The sequence below is a fragment of the Euprymna scolopes genome, chromosome 33 (assembly GCF_053919585.1).
Source record: "Euprymna scolopes isolate OS-2025 chromosome 33, ASM5391958v1, whole genome shotgun sequence".
Lineage (NCBI taxonomy): Eukaryota > Metazoa > Mollusca > Cephalopoda > Sepiida > Sepiolidae > Euprymna > Euprymna scolopes.
In genome coordinates, this window is record NC_136514.1 from 3742086 (window position 1) to 3767469 (window position 25384).

Sequence of the window (25384 nt, forward strand, 5' to 3'; positions counted from 1 at the left end):
TAGCATTACATGGGAATATTACATGTGAATAGATATGTAGCATTACATGGGAATAATACATGTGAATAGATATGTACCATTACATGGGAATATTACATGTGAATAGATATGTAGCATTACATGGGAATATTACATGTGAATAGATATGTAGCATTACATGGGAATATTACATGTGAATAGATATGTAGCATTACATGGGAATAATACATGTGAATAGATATGTACCATTACATGGGAATATTACATGTGAATAGATATGTAGCATTACATGGGAATATTACATGTGAATAGATATGGAACATTACATGGGAATATTACATGTGAATAGATATGTAGCATTACATGGGAATATTACATGTGAATAGATATGTAGCATTACATGGGAATATTACATGTGAATAGATATGTAGCATTACATGGGAATATTACATGTGAATAGATATGTACCATTACATGTGAATAGATATGGAACATTACATGGGAATATTACATGTGAATAGATATGTACCATTACATGGGAATATTACATGTGAATAGATATGTAGCATTACATGCGAATAGATATGTACCATTACATGGGAATATTACATGTGAATAGATATGTACCATTACATGCGAATAGATATGTACCATTACATGGGAATATTACATGTGAATAGATATGTACCATTACATGGGAATATTACATGTGAATAGATATGTAGCATTACATGGGAATATTATATGTGAATAGATATGGAACATTACATGGGAATATTACATGTGAATAGATATGTACCATTACATGCGAATAGATATGTACCATTACATGGGAATATTACATGTGAATAGATATGTACCATTACATGGGAATATTACATGTGAATAGATATGTAGCATTACATGGGAATATTATATGTGAATAGATATGTAGCATTACATGGTAATATTACATGTGAATAGATATGTAGCATTACATGGGAATATTACATGCGAATAGATATGTAGCATTACATGGGAATATTACATGCGAATAGATATGTACAATTACATGTGAATAGATATGGAACATTACATGGGAATATTACATGCGAATAGATATGTAGCATTACATGGGAATATTACATGTGAATAGATATGTAGCATTACATGGGAATATTACATGCGAATAGATATGTACAATTACATGTGAATAGATATGTAGCATTACATGGGAATATTACATGTGAATAGATATGTAGCATTACATGGGAATATTACATGTGAATAGATATGTAGCATTACATGGGAATATTACATGTGAATAGATATGTACCATTACATGGGAATATTACATGCGAATAGATATGTACCATTACATGCGAATAGATATGTACCATTACATGGGAATATTACATGTGAATAGATATGTAGCATTACATGGGAATATTACATGCGAATAGATATGTACAATTACATGTGAATAGATATGTAGCATTACATGGTAATATTACATGTGAATAGATATGTAGCATTACATGGTAATATTACATGTGAATAGATATGTACCATTACATGTGAATAGATATGGAACATTACATGGGAATATTACATGATATAGATATGTAGCATTACATGGGAATATTACATGTGAATAGATATGTACCATTACATGCGAATAGATATGTACCATTACATGGGAATATTACATGTGAATAGATATGTACCATTACATGGTAATATTACATGTGAATAGATATGTACCATTACATGGGAATATTACATGCGAATAGATATGTAGCATTACATGGGAATATTACATGTGAATAGATATGTAACATTACATGGGAATATTACATGTGAATAGATATGTAGAATAACATGGGAATATTACATGTGAATAGATATGTAGCATTACATGGGAATATTACATGTGAATAGATATGTAGCATTACATGGGAATATTACATGTGAATAGATATGTAACATTACATGGGAATATTACATGTGAATAGATATGTAGCATTACATGGGAATATTACATGTGAATAGATATGTAACATTACATGGGAATATTACATGTGAATAGATATGTACCATTACATGGGAATATTACATGCGAATAGATATGTACCATTACATGGGAATATTACATGTGAATAGATATGTAGCATTACATGGGAATATTACATGTGAATAGATATGTAGCATTACATGGGAATATTACATGTGAATAGATATGTAGCATTACATGGGAATATTACATGCGAATAGATATGTAGCATTACATGGGAATATTACATGTGAATAGATATGTAGCATTACATGGGAATATTACATGTGAATAGATATGTAGCATTACATGGGAATATTACATGTGAATAGATATGTAACATTACATGGTAATATTACATGTGAATAGATATGTACCATTACATGTGAATAGATATGGAACATTACATGGGAATATTACATGATATAGATATGTAGCATTACATGGGAATATTACATGTGAATAGATATGTACCATTACATGTGAATGGATATGGAACATTACATGGGAATATTACATGCGAATAGATATGTAGCATTACATGGGAATATTAGATGTGAATAGATATGTAGCATTACATGGGAATATTACATGTGAATAGATATGTAGCATTACATGGGAATATTACATGTGAATAGATATGTAGCATTACATGGGAATATTACATGCGAATAGATATGTAGCATTACATGGGAATATTACATGTGAATAGATATGTAGCATTACATGGGAATATTACATGCGAATAGATATGTAGCATTACATGGGAATATTAGATGCGAATAGATATGTAGCATTACATGGGAATATTACATGCGAATAGATATGTAGCATTACATGGGAATATTACATGTGAATAGATATGTAGCATTACATGGGAATATTACATGTGAATAGATATGTAGCATTACATGGGAATATTACATGCGAATAGATATGTAGCATTACATGGGAATATTACATGTGAATAGATATGTACCATTACATGGGAATATTACATGCGAATAGATATGTAGCATTACATGGGAATATTAGATGCGAATAGATATGTAGCATTACATGGGAATATTACATGTGAATAGATATGTAGCATTACATGGGAATATTACATGTGAATAGATATGTACCATTACATGGGAATATTACATGCGAATAGATATGTAGCATTACATGGGAATATTAGATGCGAATAGATATGTAGCATTACATGGGAATATTACATGTGAATAGATATGTAGCATTACATGGGAATATTACATGTGAATAGATATGTAGCATTACATGGGAATATTAGATGCGAATAGATATGTAGCATTACATGGGAATATTAGATGCGAATAGATATGTAGCATTACATGGGAATATTACATGTGAATAGATATGTACCATTACATGGGAATATTACATGCGAATAGATATGTAGCATTACATGGGAATATTACATGTGAATAGATATGTAGCATTACATGGGAATATTAGATGCGAATAGATATGTAGCATTACATGGGAATATTAGATGCGAATAGATATGTAGCATTACATGGGAATATTAGATGCGAATAGATATGTAGCATTACATGGGAATATTACATGTGAATAGATATGTAGCATTACATGGGAATATTAGATGCGAATAGATATGTAGCATTACATGGGAATATTAGATGCGAATAGATATGTAGCATTACATGGGAATATTAGATGCGAATAGATATGTAGCATTACATGGGAATATTAGATGCGAATAGATATGTAGCATTACATGGGAATATTAGATGCGAATAGATATGTAGCATTACATGGGAATATTACATGTGAATAGATATGTAGCATTACATGGGAATATTAGATGCGAATAGATATGTAGCATTACATGGGAATATTAGATGCGAATAGATATGTAGCATTACATGGGAATATTAGATGCGAATAGATATGTAGCATTACATGGGAATATTACATGTGAATAGATATGTAGCATTACATGGGAATATTAGATGCGAATAGATATGTAGCATTACATGGGAATATTAGATGCGAATAGATATGTAGCATTACATGGGAATATTAGATGCGAATAGATATGTAGCATTACATGGGAATATTACATGTGAATAGATATGTAGCATTACATGGGAATATTAGATGCGAATAGATATGTAGCATTACATGGGAATATTAGATGCGAATAGATATGTAGCATTACATGGGAATATTAGATGCGAATAGATATGTAGCATTACATGGGAATATTACATGTGAATAGATATGTAGCATTACATGGGAATATTAGATGCGAATAGATATGTAGCATTACATGGGAATATTAGATGCGAATAGATATGTAGCATTACATGGGAATATTAGATGCGAATAGATATGTAGCATTACATGGGAATATTAGATGCGAATAGATATGTAGCATTACATGGGAATATTAGATGCGAATAGATATGTAGCATTACATGGGAATATTACATGTGAATAGATATGTAGCATTACATGGGAATATTAGATGCGAATAGATATGTAGCATTACATGGGAATATTACATGTGAATAGATATGTACCATTACATGGGAATATTACATGCGAATAGATATGTAGCATTACATGGGAATATTAGATGCGAATAGATATGTAGCATTACATGGGAATATTACATGTGAATAGATATGTAGCATTACATGGGAATATTACATGTGAATAGATATGTAGCATTACATGGGAATATTAGATGCGAATAGATATGTAGCATTACATGGGAATATTACATGTGAATAGATATGTACCATTACATGGGAATATTACATGCGAATAGATATGTAGCATTACATGGGAATATTAGATGCGAATAGATATGTAGCATTACATGGGAATATTACATGTGAATAGATATGTAGCATTACATGGGAATATTACATGCGAATAGATATGTAGCATTACATGGGAATATTACATGCGAATAGATATGTAGCATTACATGGGAATATTACATGCGAATAGATATGTAGCATTACATGGGAATATTACATGTGAATAGATATGTAGCATTACATGGGAATATTACATGCGAATAGATATGTACCATTACATGGGAATATTACATGTGAATAGATATGTAGCATTACATGGGAATATTACATGTGAATAGATATGTAGCATTACATGGGAATATTACATGTGAATAGATATGTACCATTACATGGGAATATTACATGTGAATAGATATGTAGCATTACATGGGAATATTACATGTGAATAGATATGTACCATTACATGGGAATATTACATGTGAATAGATATGTAGCATTACATGGGAATATTACATGTGAATAGATATGTACCATTACATGGGAATATTACATGCGAATAGATATGTAGCATTACATGGGAATATTACATGTGAATAGATATGTACCATTACATGGGAATATTACATGCGAATAGATATGTACCATTACATGGGAATATTACATGTGAATAGATATGTAGCATTACATGGGAATATTACATGTGAATAGATATGTACCATTACATGGGAATATTACATGCGAATAGATATGTACCATTACATGGGAATATTACATGTGAATAGATATGTAGCATTACATGGGAATATTACATGTGAATAGATATGTAGCATTACATGGGAATATTACATGTGAATAGATATGTAACATTACATGGGAATATTACATGTGAATAGATATGTACCATTACATGGGAATATTACATGTGAATAGATATGTACCATTACATGGGAATATTACATGTGAATAGATATGTACCATTACATGGCAATATTACATGTGAATAGATATGTAACATTACATGGGAATATTACATGTGAATAGATATGTACCATTACATGGGAATATTACATGTGAATAGATATGGAACATTACATGGGAATATTACATGTGAATAGATATGGAACATTACATGGGAATATTACATGTGAATAGATATGTAGCATTACATGGGAATATTACATGTGAATAGATATGGAACATTACATGGGAATATTACATGTGAATAGATATGTACCATTACATGGCAATATTACATGTGAATAGATATGTAACATTACATGGGAATATTACATGTGAATAGATATGTACCATTACATGGGAATATTACATGTGAATAGATATGGAACATTACATGGGAATATTACATGTGAATAGATATGGAACATTACATGGGAATATTACATGTGAATAGATATGTAGCATTACATGGGAATATTACATGTGAATAGATATGTACCATTACATGGGAATATTACATGTGAATAGATATGTACCATTACATGGGAATATTACATGTGAATAGATATGTAACATTACATGGGAATATTACATGTGAATAGATATGTAGCATTACATGGGAATATTACATGTGAATAGATATGTACCATTACATGGGAATATTACATGTGAATAGATATGTACCATTACATGGCAATATTACATGTGAATAGATATGTAACATTACATGGGAATATTACATGTGAATAGATATGTAGCATTACATGGGAATATTACATGTGAATAGATATGTAGCATTACATGGCAATATTACATGTGAATAGATATGTAGCATAACATGGGAATATTACATGTGAATAGATATGGAACATTACATGGGAATATTACATGTGAATAGATATGGAACATTACATGGGAATATTACATGTGAATAGATATGTAGCATTACATGGGAATATTACATGTGAATAGATATGGAACATTACATGGGAATATTACATGTGAATAGATATGTACCATTACATGGCAATATTACATGTGAATAGATATGTAACATTACATGGGAATATTACATGTGAATAGATATGTACCATTACATGGGAATATTACATGTGAATAGATATGGAACATTACATGGGAATATTACATGTGAATAGATATGGAACATTACATGGGAATATTACATGTGAATAGATATGTAGCATTACATGGGAATATTACATGTGAATAGATATGTACCATTACATGGGAATATTACATGTGAATAGATATGTACCATTACATGGGAATATTACATGTGAATAGATATGTACCATTACATGGGAATATTACATGTGAATAGATATGTACCATTACATGGGAATATTACATGTGAATAGATATGTACCATTACATGGGAATATTACATGCGAATAGATATGTAGCATTACATGGGAATATTACATGCGAATAGATATGTAGCATTACATGGGAATATTACATGTGAATAGATATGTAGCATAACATGGGAATATTACATGTGAATAGATATGTAGCACTACATGGGAATATTACATGCGAATAGATATGTACAATTACATGGTAATATTACATGTGAATAGATATGTAGCATTACATGGGAATATTACATGTGAATAGATATGTACCATTACATGGGAATATTACATGCGAATAGATATGTACCATTACATGGGAATATTACATGCGAATAGATATGTAACATTACATGGCAATATTACATGTGAATAGATATGTAGCATTACATGGGAATATTACATGTGAATAGATATGTACCATTACATGGGAATATTACATGCGAATAGATATGTACCATTACATGGGAATATTACATGCGAATAGATATGTAGCATTACATGGGAATATTACATGCGAATAGATATGTACAATTACATGGTAATATTACATGCGAATAGATATGTAGCATTACATGGGAATATTACATGTGAATAGATTTGTAGAATAACATGGGAATATTACATGTGAATAGATATGTAGCATTACATGGGAATATTACATGCGAATAGATATGTACCATTACATGGGAATATTACATGTGAATAGATATGTAGCATTACATGGGAATATTACATGTGAATAGATATGTACCATTACATGGGAATATTACATGCGAATAGATATGTACCATTACATGGGAATATTACATGTGAATAGATATGTAGCATTACATGGGAATATTACATGTGAATAGATATGTAGCATTACATGGGAATATTACATGTGAATAGATATGTACCATTACATGGGAATATTACATGCGAATAGATATGTACCATTACATGGGAATATTACATGTGAATAGATATGTAGCATTACATGGGAATATTACATGTGAATAGATATGTACCATTACATGGGAATATTACATGCGAATAGATATGTAGCATTACATGGGAATATTACATGTGAATAGATATGTACAATTACATGGGAATATTACATGTGAATAGATATGTACAATTACATGGGAATATTACATGTGAATAGATATGTAGCATTACATGGGAATATTACATGTGAATAGATATGTAGCATTACATGGTAATATTACATGTGAATAGATATGTAGCATTACATGGTAATATTACATGTGAATAGATATGTAGCATTACATGGTAATATTACATGTGAATAGATATGTAGCATTACATGGTAATATTACATGTGAATAGATATGTAGCATTACACATACGTTTACACATGGCACCCACACATTGTATGCAGTCTACATTGCAAAGGAAATCAAGACAAAGAAAAACTCAATGACATTTATTTCCTCATCATCCAGCCATGCATGACTTCTCATTATACTTGTGACGTCAAACACATCTCTAACATGATTTTCTTCTATGACATCAATTTGTTCACGGCTCAGAGGTCACCCACGTCTAATGTGATCGTCCTTACATGCTCTCTTTACTGTTTTTAGTCTTTTCTTTACAGTGACAACATTTCGTATTGTATATGCATTTGTACGTCTGCGCTTTGTAACAGATAACGTAGCAATAGAAATTGCAAGAGAAGGCCATGGATAAAGTGGTTAATATCTCTACGTTTATATAAAAAGTACTGTGTGTGCATGAATTTGTTCCCTATGAACTCGGAAACTTCTGGGCCGATTTTTTAAACATTTTACACAAATGTGCTTAATATGTTTGGCAGTGTTCTTAGATAGGTTTTGCATTGAAATGTCTCTGATAAGTATCAAGAATCAATAATTGTAAAATTCTGATTAAAGAAGGAACAGTTCGATTTTTACTGATACAGCCTAACATAACAAGTGCATTTTAGAAAGATTTTCATCGTACAAGCAGAAGGTTACAATATATACAAGACTAAGCTTGTTTCCTTCAATAATTACAAGAAACCTTTTCCACCACCAATAGCTATGGCTAAAGATACATTACCTGAAAGTACTTCTTTCGAACTCCTTGGCTTAACGTTCAGAGAACACGAACTGGAACAGATACATTGAGAGCATTTGTAGGACTGCTGTGAGAAAGGTGGGCTCTCTCTACCCTGCTAGAAAGCTACTTACGCCTGAAAGTATTCTGTACCTCTACAAGGCCACCATTCGTCCATGATTGGAGTATTGTTGTCACATTCTGTCCCATCGACGAAATGTTGCATCTCTCTGCCTTGTTCTACAAGTATTTTAATGGAAGATGCTCTGACGAACTACAAGCCCTTGTACCCCATCAATGTAAATACCCCCAACAAACCCAACAAGCAGCAAAATCCCACCCCTACATAGTAGAGGTTCCTAGATGTAAGAAAGCCTCTTACTCTAATAGTTTTTTTTCCCCCAGAACTGCTAGAGTTTGGAACTCCCTTCTGCGTTTCTGCCTTCCCAACTGTACTGACATGCAGAAGTTCAAGTAAAATGTGAACAAACATCTTGCTGCTCAATTCTCTTCATAGTATCCCTGTAACTTATGTCTCTGATAGGCCTTATTTGGGAGTGAAAATAGAATTAAAAAAATGTAAAAATCAACAGTTGGTTCTTTGATAAAACAGAGACATGTTCAAAATGAATTTTTCTGTTTAAAACACAACTCTACAATGATGTTTAACTTTTGCATTTTGAACTTTAACTCAAGTCATTATATCGAAATAATTTTATAAAATCAACCATAGGTTCTCTACAGTGCAATGTAGACTACAATGTACTAAGGACTAAGTCACTGTGGGGAGGCATGTAAGGCTTCCTTCCAGTGCATCGTGGTGGGTGCCCTGAATAGATCAGGCAATCAATCGATTTGATTAAAAAATGAGAAATTTCACGGATTTCAATGGCAATAAAAATATTGCAAGTGTGAAACATTCGTTGATCCTTATTCAATCCCGGGCAACATTGGGTCTCCCTGCTAGTAGAACAATAAAATCAAATACTGTTGCATTATTTTTTATATAATGCAGGCACTGTAACAAAATATTGGAACATTATATTTATGAACATGGATGACAAGAATTGCCTAATCAGGTAGAATCACACTTTATTAACAAGCAATAAGAAACCAGAATCATTTCATAAAATATACTGCATCTTAGAATGGCTGCAAATAAATTTTCGTCTTCGCATGGAAAGGAACTTTCCTGTTTTTTCTTTGTCTGCAAGTTTTTACAATTCAAGACTTCTTCAGAAACTTTTTGTTTTCATCTGCAATTCAAAGCTTCTCTCGACTGATACTGCCATTTTGTTTGGAACAAGATTTCTTTTTTTAAACTAAAATTACTGACAACTTAATTATGAAACTGAAAAAGAGAATTTACCAAAAATAAAAATGGAATATTGAAAAAAAAAATAAAAATGGAGAGTTTCACCTGCTTTTTTTTTTTTTTTTTTTTCTTATTCTTTGATCAAAATCAACCTGTGGATATAACAGTTACTGCATGGTAAAAGTTTTTGTTTTTGGAAGATTTTTTTTTTTTTGTGTCGTGCTGATAAGAAAATGATAAAATCAACTTACTCAAGCTATCCTCACAAATGTCGCAGCATCCACATTTTCTAACATTTTTGCAATTCGAGACGACTGGAGGACATTGGTCGCAGTCATTACGATTGCAGTCAAAAACCATTCCATAAGATGAGGCAGCAAATGCCACAACGATCAAACACAAAAGTTGGGTCTTCATATTTCCGGTTTTCGCTTTCTTCAAAGTTCAAATTCCTATGAAAAAAAAATGAAGATGGAAGAACAAACATAAGTTCTTTCCAATAAACATTAGGAGAAATGATAGAATGATCTGGAAATGGTAGACTATTAAAAATTAAATTTATATGAAATTTATCCATCCTCTATATTCTAAAACAATTTTTTTTCTTTGTTTTTTTGTTCATTGTCAAATTTTAAGGATGTTTACACTAACTGCCATTAATCCTAACATTAACCTGAAGTCAAGCTCCTCCTTCCACAAGGACCCTCTTAAACCATATATAATTGTCTAACAACAAAAAAAAAGAAGGAAAAGAGTAGTTCATAGTTTTATCATATAAAAAAGAAAAAAAAAACTATGTCTTTCCCTTGTCTGGGCAAACAGACAATGGTGCTATTGTCTGTTTGTTGAACTGTTGTTGAAATCCTCTATATCTGTTTATTATAGGTGTTAAAAATGTACATACACACACGAATATTACTTGATAACATGTACACGGTTTGCTCCCTTCGTTTATACATATCAGTTTTATATACACTTGCTATACACCCCACCACCTCAAAAAAATAAGAAATATGTACAAATGACAAGGTAGTAAAAACTTTGTTCATATAACTTTCATAAAAGCAAATGCAATCTTGATATGATTCATAACTGTAGTTTGTTATACAAAGAAAAATGTCTAAACTCCTTTACACTAACTCTGCAATTTATACTATCTTTTGTAATCAATTTCTAAAATCAATTTATACCAATTAATTGTTAATATCTTTGTTCACTCTCAGCTGTCAAGACTTGATTGCCTGTCCTCTCCAATTTGGTCTTTTTATAATGCTTTTGTTTTATTTTTTTTTTACAAGGGAGTCACCATTTATCAAGGCTCAAAGGCCACTCAAGAATAAGGGTTAATAAATGTTAGGTGGTAGTGTAGTAATCGTTAGGCACAAGATTATTTAAGGGGACAGTTCAACAAGAACTTGTTTACATTAGACTTGAAGGCTACCATACTGTAGTTGCCCAGGAAGCAAGCGAGCAGTTCTAGGAAAGAAGCTATGTTTGTGGAATCTGTGTTTAGATTTAGGCACAGATAAAAAGTGGGGAAAATTTATGATAGTGGTTGTAGCTAGTTGAGTGTTTTTATGAAAGTTTGGCAATGGGAGGGATCACAAATTGGAGTTTCAAGTGTAGTTTGAGCACACATATTGCTGCCTAACTCCCCACATAGTATCTCTGTTGAATTGGTCTCTTACTCTTAGACATGATTCAAAAAAAGAGTCACCCACCTAATAGGTCCCGCACTAGCAACCAAACTCCAACCTCTGTCCCATCACCAAAATGTGGCATCCCTATGTCTATTTTACAAGTATTTTAATGGCATTGGAAATCTACAAAAATAATTTATAGATGTTTAAGGTTTCTGCTCTATATGTCAAAGTAAAAGTTTGAAATATTGATATACTCGCAATAAACCGTTTAAATATGATGCTTACCAGCAACGTACTAGAATTCTCAAAAGTTTCAGTGGAATCATATGTCAACATGAAAGTGGATTTAATTCACATCAACTTGCTATAAGTTTTCGAATTACATTTTCCACTGTTAACCAAGTAATTATCCAATTCACTAGCGAGGGAGATTATTCCATATTAACCTCACAGCAATTTTTATTATCTCCATTTGGGTTGTAGTCACTAATAGTAATTTTATGACAATCAGGAATGTAAAGTGGGTAATTGCAAAAAAACTGAAATCAAAGCATTTTCTCAAGCGGAGGGTCGGGGGGGGGGTTACAGCGTGCCCACAAATTATCTAACCTAGAAAGTCAGGGTGTTTATTCATAATCTAATATATAAACGGCTATATGTCTGTTGGTCTGTTTCCATATTTTCAAACTCTATCTCTTCTGAAACTAAAAGCTGCAGAGTGGTGATAGGGATATCAAATGATTGGATATTTTACGGACCATTCTTTTATGAGTCTTAATCCGGTTAAAACAGTTTTTAAGGTTAAAATAGTTTTTAAGGTTAAAATAGTTTTTAAGGGGTCAAAAAAATGAGTCAAAATTGAAAAAAAAATCGTTACACATTTTATACATTCATCTTAGTTTATTTTTAATCAGTCCATATGCGTGTCATGTTGGTACAGTGGTAACGTCACCAGCTTTGAATGCTAAAGTTTTGCTTTTGGTTCTAGCTGATGGCACTTAAATGCATTTTTCTTTTTTTTCTTTTGAAATCACGACTTTTTAATAATATATACGAAACATGGAAACATTACAATATCATATTTAAGCATATTTTATGCCAGGCAAAATCGGACGCCCCTACCCCACCCCGCTACTCATTAAAAAAAATCTTTTCAAACCATCTCTTTTGAAACTCGTTCATCTACCTTTTTTTTCCATACTAGAAAACTAATATAATTTAAAGAAGACAAGAATTCATTAATGAAACAAAAGTATTTACTATGCATGAATCGCTTGAAGTATGGCAAAATTAACAGAAGGAGAAAGATGGAGAGGGAGAGTGGGGAGACAGATGAAATAAAGCAAAACAAAAATGACAGAGAGGAAGACGAAAAGAAAAAGGAAGAAAAGTCAAGCAAGAGAGATAAAAATTGAGCAAATGTGAGAAAAAAAAGTAAGTAGATAAACGTTTAGCAATTTGACATCTTCAGTGCTTCTTCATTATAATAGCGAAATTCAAAAATCGAAATTAATCTCAAGTGAAACCAATGGTATCTACATAATTGCCATGTCGCAATAATGAACATATCCAAAAATTATGAAAAGTTTTCAAATATAATTAACTAAAATTGAGTTTTTCTAAAAGAAATAAAAAAACAGTTGAATTATAACAAGGTTATTATTTTCTGAAAACTGTAGAAAATTTTAGGTCAATTTAGCTAAACTCAGTTTTCGCTAATTGTCTTCAAAAAATGTTTTTATTTGTAACTAGCAGGCCACCCGGCATTGCCCGGTCGTAAAATACGCTTAAATATGATATTTTGATTAATGCAGATTTTGCATTTATCATTATATTATATTGAACCCAATATATAGTAATGATTTAAAAAGTTAAAAAATAACTCGCGCACCACTACCAAGAATCAAAACTAAAACGTTTAGCTTACAATTTACTTTTTCCTTTGACATTTATGACTGAGCTATGAAGACATGTTGCAAAGCTGAAAATTAAAACATGAAACAATGGCTATTACGTTACGCATGCATATTTGTAATGCCGTCGTTCAATCTTCAACCCGGCAAATTCCATTATTTGGATTTTCACACTTTTGCACCGATTTTCCCTGGCTGGAATCCAAATACAAAGTTTTGCATTTTTTGGTTCAAATACCCTATATATTAAGTTTCATGTCTGTAGACCAAAAACTGACAGAGGAGTTTCATAGGCAAATTTTTTAAAACAAATATATATATGCATACGTAAATATATATAGAAAGAGGTTTGTGTGTACGATAACCTTGTTATGCAAATATTACGCAAGTATAAATCATGTAGAATATCTGCATGAATATAATTACATGTAATAGTTAACTAAAGATGATCATCCCATAAGAAAACCGAAAAAAAAGTACTAGGGAATTAATTAAAATGAATGTTTAAGAAAATATGCAAATTAGCTAGATCTTCTGCAGATGAATGCAATTCTAGGACCTATATATAACAAAGTTGTATTTTCTTTTTAATTAAATAGAAAAAAGGCTTTTTAATATAAATATCAATACATACAAAAAAGATTTTTATAGGAGTATAGATTAGTTTTCTACCTTATTGTTTTTCATAATTTTTGGATATATTCATTATTGTGACATTCAAAATTTCGATTTTCATTACTATAACGAAGAAGCATTGCATTGTATTTTTTTCTAGATAACAAAAAAAAATTAAAAAGCGGATGACTCACATATCTAGATAATAATTTACTTCGTTCAATTAACAACAAATGCAACATCCGTGAATTTGGTTCATCGTTTCTCAAGTTAATGTTAATCAACTGTTTTGCTATTCATAGAAATCAATCATGGCAGACAAAATGGTGGCAACAACTATTAAAAACAAAACAAAATTATCAAAAATCGAATTCATCAATAAGATGAAAGGATATATTAATGAAGATAGACTCAATTTCATCTTCAAAAACAACATAGCTGTGTTTATTTTGAAATAAACTAAATAAGCTCTAGCAACTGAAAAAAAAAAAAAAAAAAAAACATGCTGTGCACATATTGAATAATTATAAAATATAAATTCTTTCATAATTTAACTGAAATCACAAATAGTATACATTAGAATCATGAGATAAGTTTCCATAATAATAATTAAATACCTACAGACAACAGTGTTTCATCCTTTTTGGGAATCATCAGTGCAGGGTGTTATGATTGACACCAGTCACGAGATTCGAACCTGGTAATGAAGCCATCTCTGACTCCATGAGCAAGGATCTAATCCATTCGGCCACCGTTAACCGCAGAAATAACGTCTGTCAGAGTGATCTAATCATTATATGATGATCTGCACACGTGAGCTAAATTGACCAACTTTATTTCAACTGAGTTTCTGAAAGGGGCTGACATAATTATGACATATATATAAAAAATGAATGACAAAAGTCTATATTCCAAAGTTCATGATGTTGACCATCTTATAATTTATTCCTTTAACTTAGTTGACATTTACAATTCTTGACAGCATTTTTGTTTTGTAGCACAGAATCAATTACTTAACTATTATATCAATTAATGAATCTATTTTGCCCTTAACTCATCAGAAGAAATAGCAACAATCAATCCGTCAAAAGGAAATAAAATGCATTTGGACATGATTAAAAAATCCAAAAATTGGAAGAGAAGCTGCAAATACCTTAGTTTGTTTACTTTCATTACGCCATTTTAAATACCTACAGACACTAGTGTTTTATTATTTCGGAAATCGTCAGTGCAGGGTGTCATGATTACCACTGGTTGGGAGATTCGAGCCGGCCATGAAGCCATCTCTGACTCTAATATATATATTAAAGTTAGCCGTGTGGGTTGTTCCTTGCTAATGGGGTCAGAGATGGCTTCGTGGTCAGGTTCAAATCTCCCGACCAATGGTAATCGTGACACTCTACACTGATGATTCCCGAAAGGATGAAACACTAGTGTCTGTAGGTATTTTAAAAAAATTATTATAGTAATATATATAATATATATATATATATATATATTATATATATTACTATAATAATTTTTTTTAAATATACATATATACCGCCCTATATATATATATATATATATATATATATATATATATATATATATATATGGGGGGGGGGTATATATGTATGTTTGTATGGGTGAGGTGTATATGTATGAATATATTGGAGTTAACAAATACAAATATATCTAAAATACAAGGTAACTAATTATTAAAATTTCCAATTGAATTATCTTCCTTTGACTGGACAGAGTGACTCGTAAAGTGTGTAGAGACCTGTCACCTTAAACATGAAATAATTTCTACTTGATTTTTTACAAACTTAAAGTATATTCATTTACTAGCATTTCAGCCCGGCGTTGCCCGGGAGTTTGGAGGTGTATGTTGAGCAAATAAAAAACAAATAAAAACGGTCAATTTTTTAATTTTGACCCCTATTATGACCCCTTAACATTTATTGTTTTGGGCTCAAATCAAGTTATTACGTTAGATCCATGTGCAAGAAACCTATATCTAAAATTTCAAGTGTTTAGACCCAAAATTGGCGGAGGAGTTTGGTAGAGTTCTCAAAGGTCAAATCGTTGAACTTTGACCCCTTAACAGCAAAATTTCTGACCGACAACCGATCACAAAGTTTTTCCCAAATCTCAGTACCCTGTATATCAAATTTCGAGTCTGTAGACTTAAAATTGACAATTGCGTGGGGAAATGCACACACACAGAGACACGTTCACTTTTATAGATATATAGATTTCATATACAATTATGCGTTTAAATATATATATTTCGCATACATACTTTATTAATATTAGTAAATTACCAAGGAATCCAACTATATAGAGTAAAAAAATGAAAAAACTTAGTTTCATATTTTCTACTGATGTAAACCCTATATATATATATAAGCCTAGTTAACAAATTACAGAAAACAAATATTAGATTTAAAAAAAAGTAATAGTAATAATAGTAATTTCTTTGTAGAATAAAAAAAATTTTTAAACATTTTAATTCATACGTTGAAAAAAACCTGTCTAGCTTTACAATATAAACAAAGATGGCTGCCAAAACAAACACACGATGTTGAGTCTTCTATGAACTTTCTGTTTCTTCTTTCATCATTATATTGTCATGCATTTTTTTATCTAAGCAAATAATTTCTAATTTTTCTGAAGAGTATATGCATTGTAAAGTAATGTGATTGATATAATGATAATTGTTTGTTTCTGCATAATGAAATGGACCTGCAAAAAATGTACTGAAAGTTTAACATAATATTTGAATCTTGCAATGTAACTATACTGTTATTATATATATATATATATATATATATATATATATATATATATATATATATGTTAAAAAATGAGAGTTCATATAGAAACGTTGTTTTAATTTAAATAAAATAAAATACGCATCAAGTGCGCTTGAAAGCCAAATCACAACGTAATATTAGGAAAATAAACAATTATTTTACTTGTTTGAAATTTATCACAAATATATTTCAGAGGTATTCTCCATCTTCAGTGTGTTGGGTTTTCCCCCCTTTTCTTCTTCTTTGCCATGTTGTAAACTTTACAGCATGCCAAGGAAGAAGAAAAGGAAAAAAAAAAGATAAAAAAGAAACAACACACTGAAGATGGAGGATACCTCTGAAATATATTTGTGATAAATTTCAAACAAGTAAAATATTTATTTTCCTAATATTACGTTGTATTTGGCTTTCAAGCGCACTTGATGCATATTTTATTTTATATATATATATATATATATATATATATATACATACATATATTTATTTATTTATTTATTTATTGTGTGTGTGTTGACTAAGACCTGTCTAGCTTTACAGTATGTTTATAGTCTTCATAATGTTTGGCATAAAAATGAAGATGATAAGAGTAACAGTTGAATGTTCGTAATTTTTTTTACAATTAAAATCGGAATGATTTAGGTTACTATCAAAGTGTAGTATCTGCTCTGATACTTCATATTTTTCTGTCTTTGCTCAGTGAAGGAGAAATATTTTTAGACCGAGCAGATTTGCGTCTAATTTTGTCCTCGTTGAGAGACAAATAAACAGATTCAAACGTCATATTGTTTTCAAGCAGACATTAATTTTTAACATTAATTATATTTTTAAAAGCATTCGATGTTTTTTTTTTTGTTTTTTTTTTGTTCAGCTGGCTTCCCACCTCTTTTGTTAAAAGGAAGGGTGTTGAGGGAATGTGGAGGAATAAGTGAAATACAAATTAAGCGCCTGACATGACATTAAAGCGTATAATAATTGGGCATCATAATGGCAGTAAAAAAGGAAATAACTTCCAACTTATTTGCTATTGCAACGTTGGAGAGCCGATAATAATTAAAATTACATGGTCGTATATTTACAGGAGTGTATTTACACAAGTACGCATCCAATACTGTGGCCATAGCTGCCATCAATGACTGACCCGACAATTAGCTTTTACATAGGAGTCACCATTTATCAGGATCGGAAAGCCATCTGGGATAAAGGTTAATGAGTGTACAGTAGTCACTGATGTAACATAGTGCATATGTGCGAAAATCAGCAGCAGCCATAGGATAGCTGACTAGCAAAAATATTAGCATCAGCAGCCGTTTTAGCGATATGCAATTTAGCAAGTGTGTGCAAGCTTGTGTGATATGGAAAGAAAAAATACACCACGTGATCAAAGGGAGATGTAAGATTGGTCCGAGTTGAAATGTAATGTAATGACTAGGTTTGCGAGTAAACACAGAGACAACAGCATATTAATAGTCGGTAATGGAAATGGGGTAGAAATGGCCTATTAGGGGTGGGGCTCAACAGAAATTTGTTTATTGGACTTGAAGATGACCATATTGTAGTTAGCTGGAAAGCAGGTCAGTGGAACAGAGTTCCATAAGCGGACAGTTTTAGGAAAGAAGCTTTGATCATGGAATTCGTGTTTAGATTTAGACACAAATAGAGAATGGAGGGGAAACTGCTGATAGTTGTTGCTAGAAAAGTTTTTTTGCGAAAGTTTGGCAAGGGGGAGGGCATAGATTGAAGCTCAGTGTCTGGAAGAGTGCATTTATTCGTGAAATAAAGCAGATAAAAATCACACCATAATAATATCTTGTTATGGTGTGATGTTTTCAATTGCATCTTCAAGCAGAAACAGTAAATATAGTCGAGATTATGAGGATTATCAACTGAGACGCTAGCAACATATGTTAAAAATAAAAAAAAAAACATCACAAACGAAACAAAATCAAAAGGTGCACATCAATGCACTTCAAATGATGATCCAGAAATCAGCTAAGATATCGTCCGTATTTCTAACTGTGGGTGAAACGAGTTTACTAAACTTCAAAATAGAAGAGTGCCATCTCTACCATCAACCAAAATAAACCCAAGGGAAATAACTCTTATAATTCTGTCCATACAGTCACCATCTATTCATTGCTTTTTCTATTATTTACCTTATATGTAAAAAAACATTTTTTTTAATCATTTTTTTTTCTTTTTAAAAAATATACAAAAGAAAAATGAAGGTGAGAGAAAGGGCAAATGAGACAAGAAGTGGCGGGATGAGGGGAATAGAGGGAGGGAGGTTAGTAGTGCAGCATAGGCAGAGGAGAATAAGAGGGTGAGATAAATAAATAATGTAAATAATGGGTCACCCATATACGGCCGGTCACTATGGCAACAATTGTTTTGATTGGATCATGTTGATACAGTTTTATTCAACGGCAATGTTTAAAACAGTGCTTTTATTTTTTTAGTCACATTTTTTATGCTTATTTCATGAAATGTGTGCTTATTTCATGAAATGTATGCTTATTTCATGAAATTTATGCCTATTTCATGAAATTTATGCTTATTTCATGAAATTTATGCTTATTTCATGAAATTTTGTTATATTAAAAGTGAACGATAAGTTTATTCTTTCTTTAGATTCACTTTTACGAGAGTCCAACTTTTTTTGTTCAGGCATTCAAAATTGTCATAGACTCTTGAAAGTTCAGTATGTTATTGCTATACATCTTATGAGATAACTGACCAATTTTTTATGATTTCAGGTTCAAATGAACAGCTACAATAGAAATTGGAATACACCCTACTAAAGCTGGTGAATTTAAAAAATACAATTTGGACATTAGGACACATTATAAGAACGATATGCAATAAAATTGTGTTTTAAACTTGGAAAAAAATGCCGCAAAAACACATGGGATGTTTCAGATTGCTTTTAGACCATCTTGCATGAATCAAGCATCAGTTTGTGAGTGGCATAAGAGATTCAAGGAAGGCAGGGAGTCTGTGAGAGATGATGAGAGGTGTGGGAGGAGTAAGGAGGTGTTCAGCCAAATTAAGAATTTCATGGATAAGGACCGTCATGTGTCTATAGAGACAATAAGTGTACAGTTTGATGTTAGTGTGGGAATTGTACACAGTTATTGGCAAGGGACTGAAGATGCGGAAGATTTGCGCAAAGTTTGTCCCAAGAGTGCTCAGAGAAGATCAGAAAGAAAGACGTTTACATGACAGCAAGATGGGAATCAAGACAGTCGCTAAGCTCAAGGAAAACCTTAGAGGCTGTCGTTATGGGACAATTGAGGAGATGAAAGAGGCTCTGACAAAGGTCATTGACACGCTCATACAAAAGAGGACTTCCATGGAGCCTTCCAGAAGTTGTTGAAATGGTATAACAAGTGCATTACAGCCAGAGGAGATTACTTCGAAGGGGATTAAAGTTTCATGTGTGTGCTATCAATAAACGTGCTCATACGAAAAAAAGTCTGGAAACTCATTAAAGGCACCTTGTATTCCTTACCACAATGCCACGGAATTGTGTGACAAGTGACGATAGTTCAACAGCAGTTACTTTGTTATATTGGTCGAGATGACCCTATGTTTTTCACACCAAGCTGAGGAGCCGTTGCTCAAAAGGACAAGACGATACAAAAAAGTCTGGAAACTTATTAAACATACCTCGTATATTATCTACCTTCAGTCATTCACGTGCACGATGTATGCAGCAATGCACGTAAATGTTTGAGCGTTGCTTGGACAGATCACGTATTAATAAGAGTATCTGGTTGTAACCAGTTTTGACAAAAAATCTAAACAAACAAATCCAGCAAATAAAGATTGTGAGTAACAAGAATTTCCATCCAGGGATGGAAATTCTTGTTACATAACTGCAAGTTTTGTAACGTGGCTATTGCGGCACTATTTCTTTGTGGCACTATTTCTCAGTGCCACTGTTTCTAACACACTCTACACCATGGCCGAGTGGTGATCTGACCATGTGAGTAGAGATACAAAGAAACACCTTCCCATAATTCCCTTTCCTAGACCTCTCCCTCTTTCTGTTCAGGCCGTCATGAGGTGAGCACCATAATTTTTGTCTCCCTGTAAACGAGGGGGTGGAGCACCCCCTCCCTCAAAACTAGTTAGGGTAGATTAGTTAGCTTTGAAAAGCCTATTGTCCAGTTTTAAATTGTAAAAGTTTTTTTGTAATATATATTACAAAAAATAGTTATGTTCCATATGCATTACAATTGTGTCGTGTGTTGTCTTTCTTGTGTCTGCCATAAAGGCCCTCATAAATGCCTTCACTGAAACAACAAAGTGGTTCGGAGGATGAAGAAAGAAAATTCCAGTCAGAACGCCACCGGGGTGAAAAAGAGAAGGAGCCACACAGCACATCCAACATCTCAGGTATGCTTTTCGTCTTATAGACCCTAATGACGGCCATCTTCATATTTTCCCGAGACCACTTTAAGACATTTAGTGTAACACGTGAAGCCGGTCACACCTCAGTGACCGGCTTCACATATCACACCATGACTTTTTAATTGTGTTGTTACACTTCAAGCCTCTCGGACCCACACGCTCTCTGCTACCGCTGCAAAGGAACAAAAAAAACATAAGGGAAAGAAACAAAAATACGACTCTGCATTTTTTAAGTGCAAATGAAATGCATTTATTCGTGGTTCTTCAAAAACAATGCATTTCATTTTAATGCGAAAGTCTTCTCGCACACATACGCTTTTTAAAAGTCTCTGTCTCCTCACCACATCACACAGCTCCAGCCAATGCTGTCTCATCCTTGTATTTACACATCCATCTTGCCAAGCAACTTGCTTCTCTCCCAACCACCTGCAGTATTTTTCTCTCCTTTTCTTGTGATGCAAGATTGTGCATACTTGCTAATTTGCATATGTGTTTTAACTGCTGCTGCTGCTAATATTTTTGCTAGTCAGCTATTCTTCAGTTGCTGCTGCTAATTTTCTCACACACACCCATGCAGACTCTTTTATAGTTTGAATGGAGAAGTTTAAGTGATACTTAGGAATCAGAGGTGACCCCAGCAATGGACATTTGATGAAATCACATGACTCCAGAATTTGATTTTCTTTGAGCATCACTGATTTACACATAATGTATCTAGATGTCTGTCCTCATCATCGAGGCCTTCACATAAAACACTTAAGATGCTGAACCTGCAATAATGACGATAGATTTATTATAAACTATCAAGGCGCTCACCACTGCTTGATCAAAAATACGCATAAAAATTATATTTTAATTCATAAAAAAACTGAGACATGTGCATGCAAGTATCATATTTTTTCTAAACCGTTCACTTCTTGTAAGAAAAAGAAAATATATTCAAGCTGATCGAAACCAAAACCTAAAAACAGTGACTCAAATACGATAACCATTAGGGCAGCTTGACTCAGTCGTTAAAAAGTGTTTTCAAACCTACTTATTCTTAATGTAAGTAAGCTGTCATGTGAATGATTCACACATCTGCATTCATGAAACAGTTGAAAAACAGATAAAAATCTGATGACCCTCTCCACATACCAATTTTTCAATTTTGACCCTGTTTTTTTTTTCAGATGAAAATGGATTAAAACGTTTTCCACATGTCTGAACACCCTATATATCAAATTTCAAGTCTGTAGATAAAAAATCGTTGAGTATATAAGTTGAGAAGTGTCTTTACACACACACATGCATTCTCATTTTTATAGATACATAGATAATACACACAATAGACCAAAACCATTCTTGCAGTTAAATTTAAAATAACCAAACATGAAAAGAAAAGTGAAATTTTGAGATGAGGAATACGCAGACACAAGAATGTTATTTACCGAGATGAGGTTATTCATATTCCTATTTTAATTCATCGGATTACTGTTCTCATCTTGAGTGTCTATCAGGGCTGACGGAACGAGAGCATGCTACCCCCATAAGGTAAATAAAAGGTTCCGCTCAAAATTCCATTCAAAATTTCCAAGTTTGACAGAAACATTCCAGAGTTCGACAAGATACACCTGAAGAAGGTCGGAGGTTGCATCAGCCGAAACGTTGTGAAAATGACACTCAAGATGAGAACAGTAGTTCAATGAATCCAAATAATCCAAATGAAAAAAAATAGTTTTTGTGATACGCTTTATTATATAGAACTAGCATGGGTGCCCGGCGTTGCCCGGGTGTTTGGAGGCGTGTGTTGAGAAAAAGAAGAAAAAAGTGGTAGTAAGAAGGCAGGCTCAACCCGTATCGCGGCGGAGGAAAAGAATGTGAAAAAAAACGTGACGTCTTTGCTGTTACAACTACCACCAAACCGGAAGTGACATAGGTTTAAATTAAGGCTAGACAATCAAAAAGAGGGAATGACTTTCGAAAATATCGGCAAATAAAGCAACCCCTCCCTGTAGAAAAGTGCTCAGTCGAGGGTGAAGAAATTAATGTTTTTAGCCAATTTTTCGATATTTGTCGTATGAAAGGTCAAACTTCAAAACAATACTGATCTTGTGAAAATCTGTCGCCTCTGTCAAAAGTTTTAGGAAGACATGCAAACATACAAACATACATTTATATATTGATAGCTCAAATTTTCGACCCAAACCGATTAAACAGCTTGCCCTATCTCTGAATACCCTTTATGTAATATTTCAAATGTTTAGACCAGAAATTGTCTGAATAATTTGGTAGAAACCGCAAAGGTCAAATTATTTTTAACTTTGATCCCTATTATGACCCCTTAACATTTATTGTTTTGGGCTCAAATCAAGTTAGATCCATGTCCAAGGAACCGATATCTAAAATTTCAAGTGTTTAGATCCAAAATTGGCGGAGGAGTTTAGTAGAGTTCTCAAAGGTCAAATCGTTGAACTTTGACCACTTAAAAGCCAAATTTCTGGCCGAAAATGGATTAGAAAGATTTTCTCAAATCTCAGTACCCTGTATATCAAATTTCAAGTCTGTAGACTGAAAATTCAAAAAAAAAAAAAATGGGAGGTTTTGTTGGTTTTTATTTTTTTTTTTTCCATTTCTCTTATTTGAGGAGGAGGATGCAAGGGTAATTTGTATATGGGAGGGAGGGGGTATCAAATACAAACTGATTTTCACTGTAAAACCAGAAATGTTATATCTTTATATCTAGAAAAGTGAAAATGTCTGTGTGTGTGTGCGTACATTTCCCTACCAAATAACTCTGTCAATTTTCAGTCTACAAACTTGAAATTTGACATAAGGGGTATTGAGATTTGGGAAAATCTTTTTAATCGGTTTTCGGACAAAAATTTGGCTTTCAAGGGGTCAAAATGCTAGGATTTGACCTTTGAAAACTCTACCAAACTCCTCCGTCAATTTTGGGTCTAAACACTTGAATTTTTAAATGTAGGTTACTTGGACATAGATTAAATGTTAAGGGGCCAAAATTGGGGTCAAACTTTAAAAAAGTGTGACCTCTGCGGTCTCTATCAAATTATTCAGGAAATTTCTGATCTAAACATTTGAAATTTTATATAAAGGGTATTCAGAGATAGGACAAGCTTTTTAATCAGTTTGGATCGAAAATTTGAGCTGCCAAGGGGTCAAAGTTCAAAAGATTTGACCTTTGCGGTGTCTAGCAAACTATTTAGTTAATTTTGGATCTGAACATTTGAAATGTATACATAACAGGTATTCAGACATGCGGTAAGCATTTTAATCAGTTTGGGGGCGAAAATTTGGCTGCCAAAAGGTCAAAGTTGAAAGAGTTGACTTTTGCAGATTCTACCAAATTCCTTTGGCAATTTTGGGGTTTAAAGACTTGAAATTTTAGATGTAGGTAACTTGGACATGTGTAAAACTTTGTATTTTGATTTGAGACCAAAATAATAAATGTTAAGGG

At 32.4% G+C, this 25384-nt stretch overlaps 1 protein-coding gene across 1 annotated transcript in view; it reads right to left on the reverse strand.

Moving 5' to 3' along the window:
- The window catches only part of LOC145258097 (uncharacterized), an 89438-nt gene that overhangs the window by 37498 nt on the left and 26556 nt on the right, over positions 1-25384 (reverse strand). Inside the window, exon 2 of the mRNA XM_080115836.1 lies at positions 10794-10994. Coding sequence (XP_079971962.1) covers positions 10794-10959 — 166 coding nt within the window. The 5' untranslated portion in view covers positions 10960-10994. The remainder of the gene's footprint in view (positions 1-10793; positions 10995-25384) is intronic.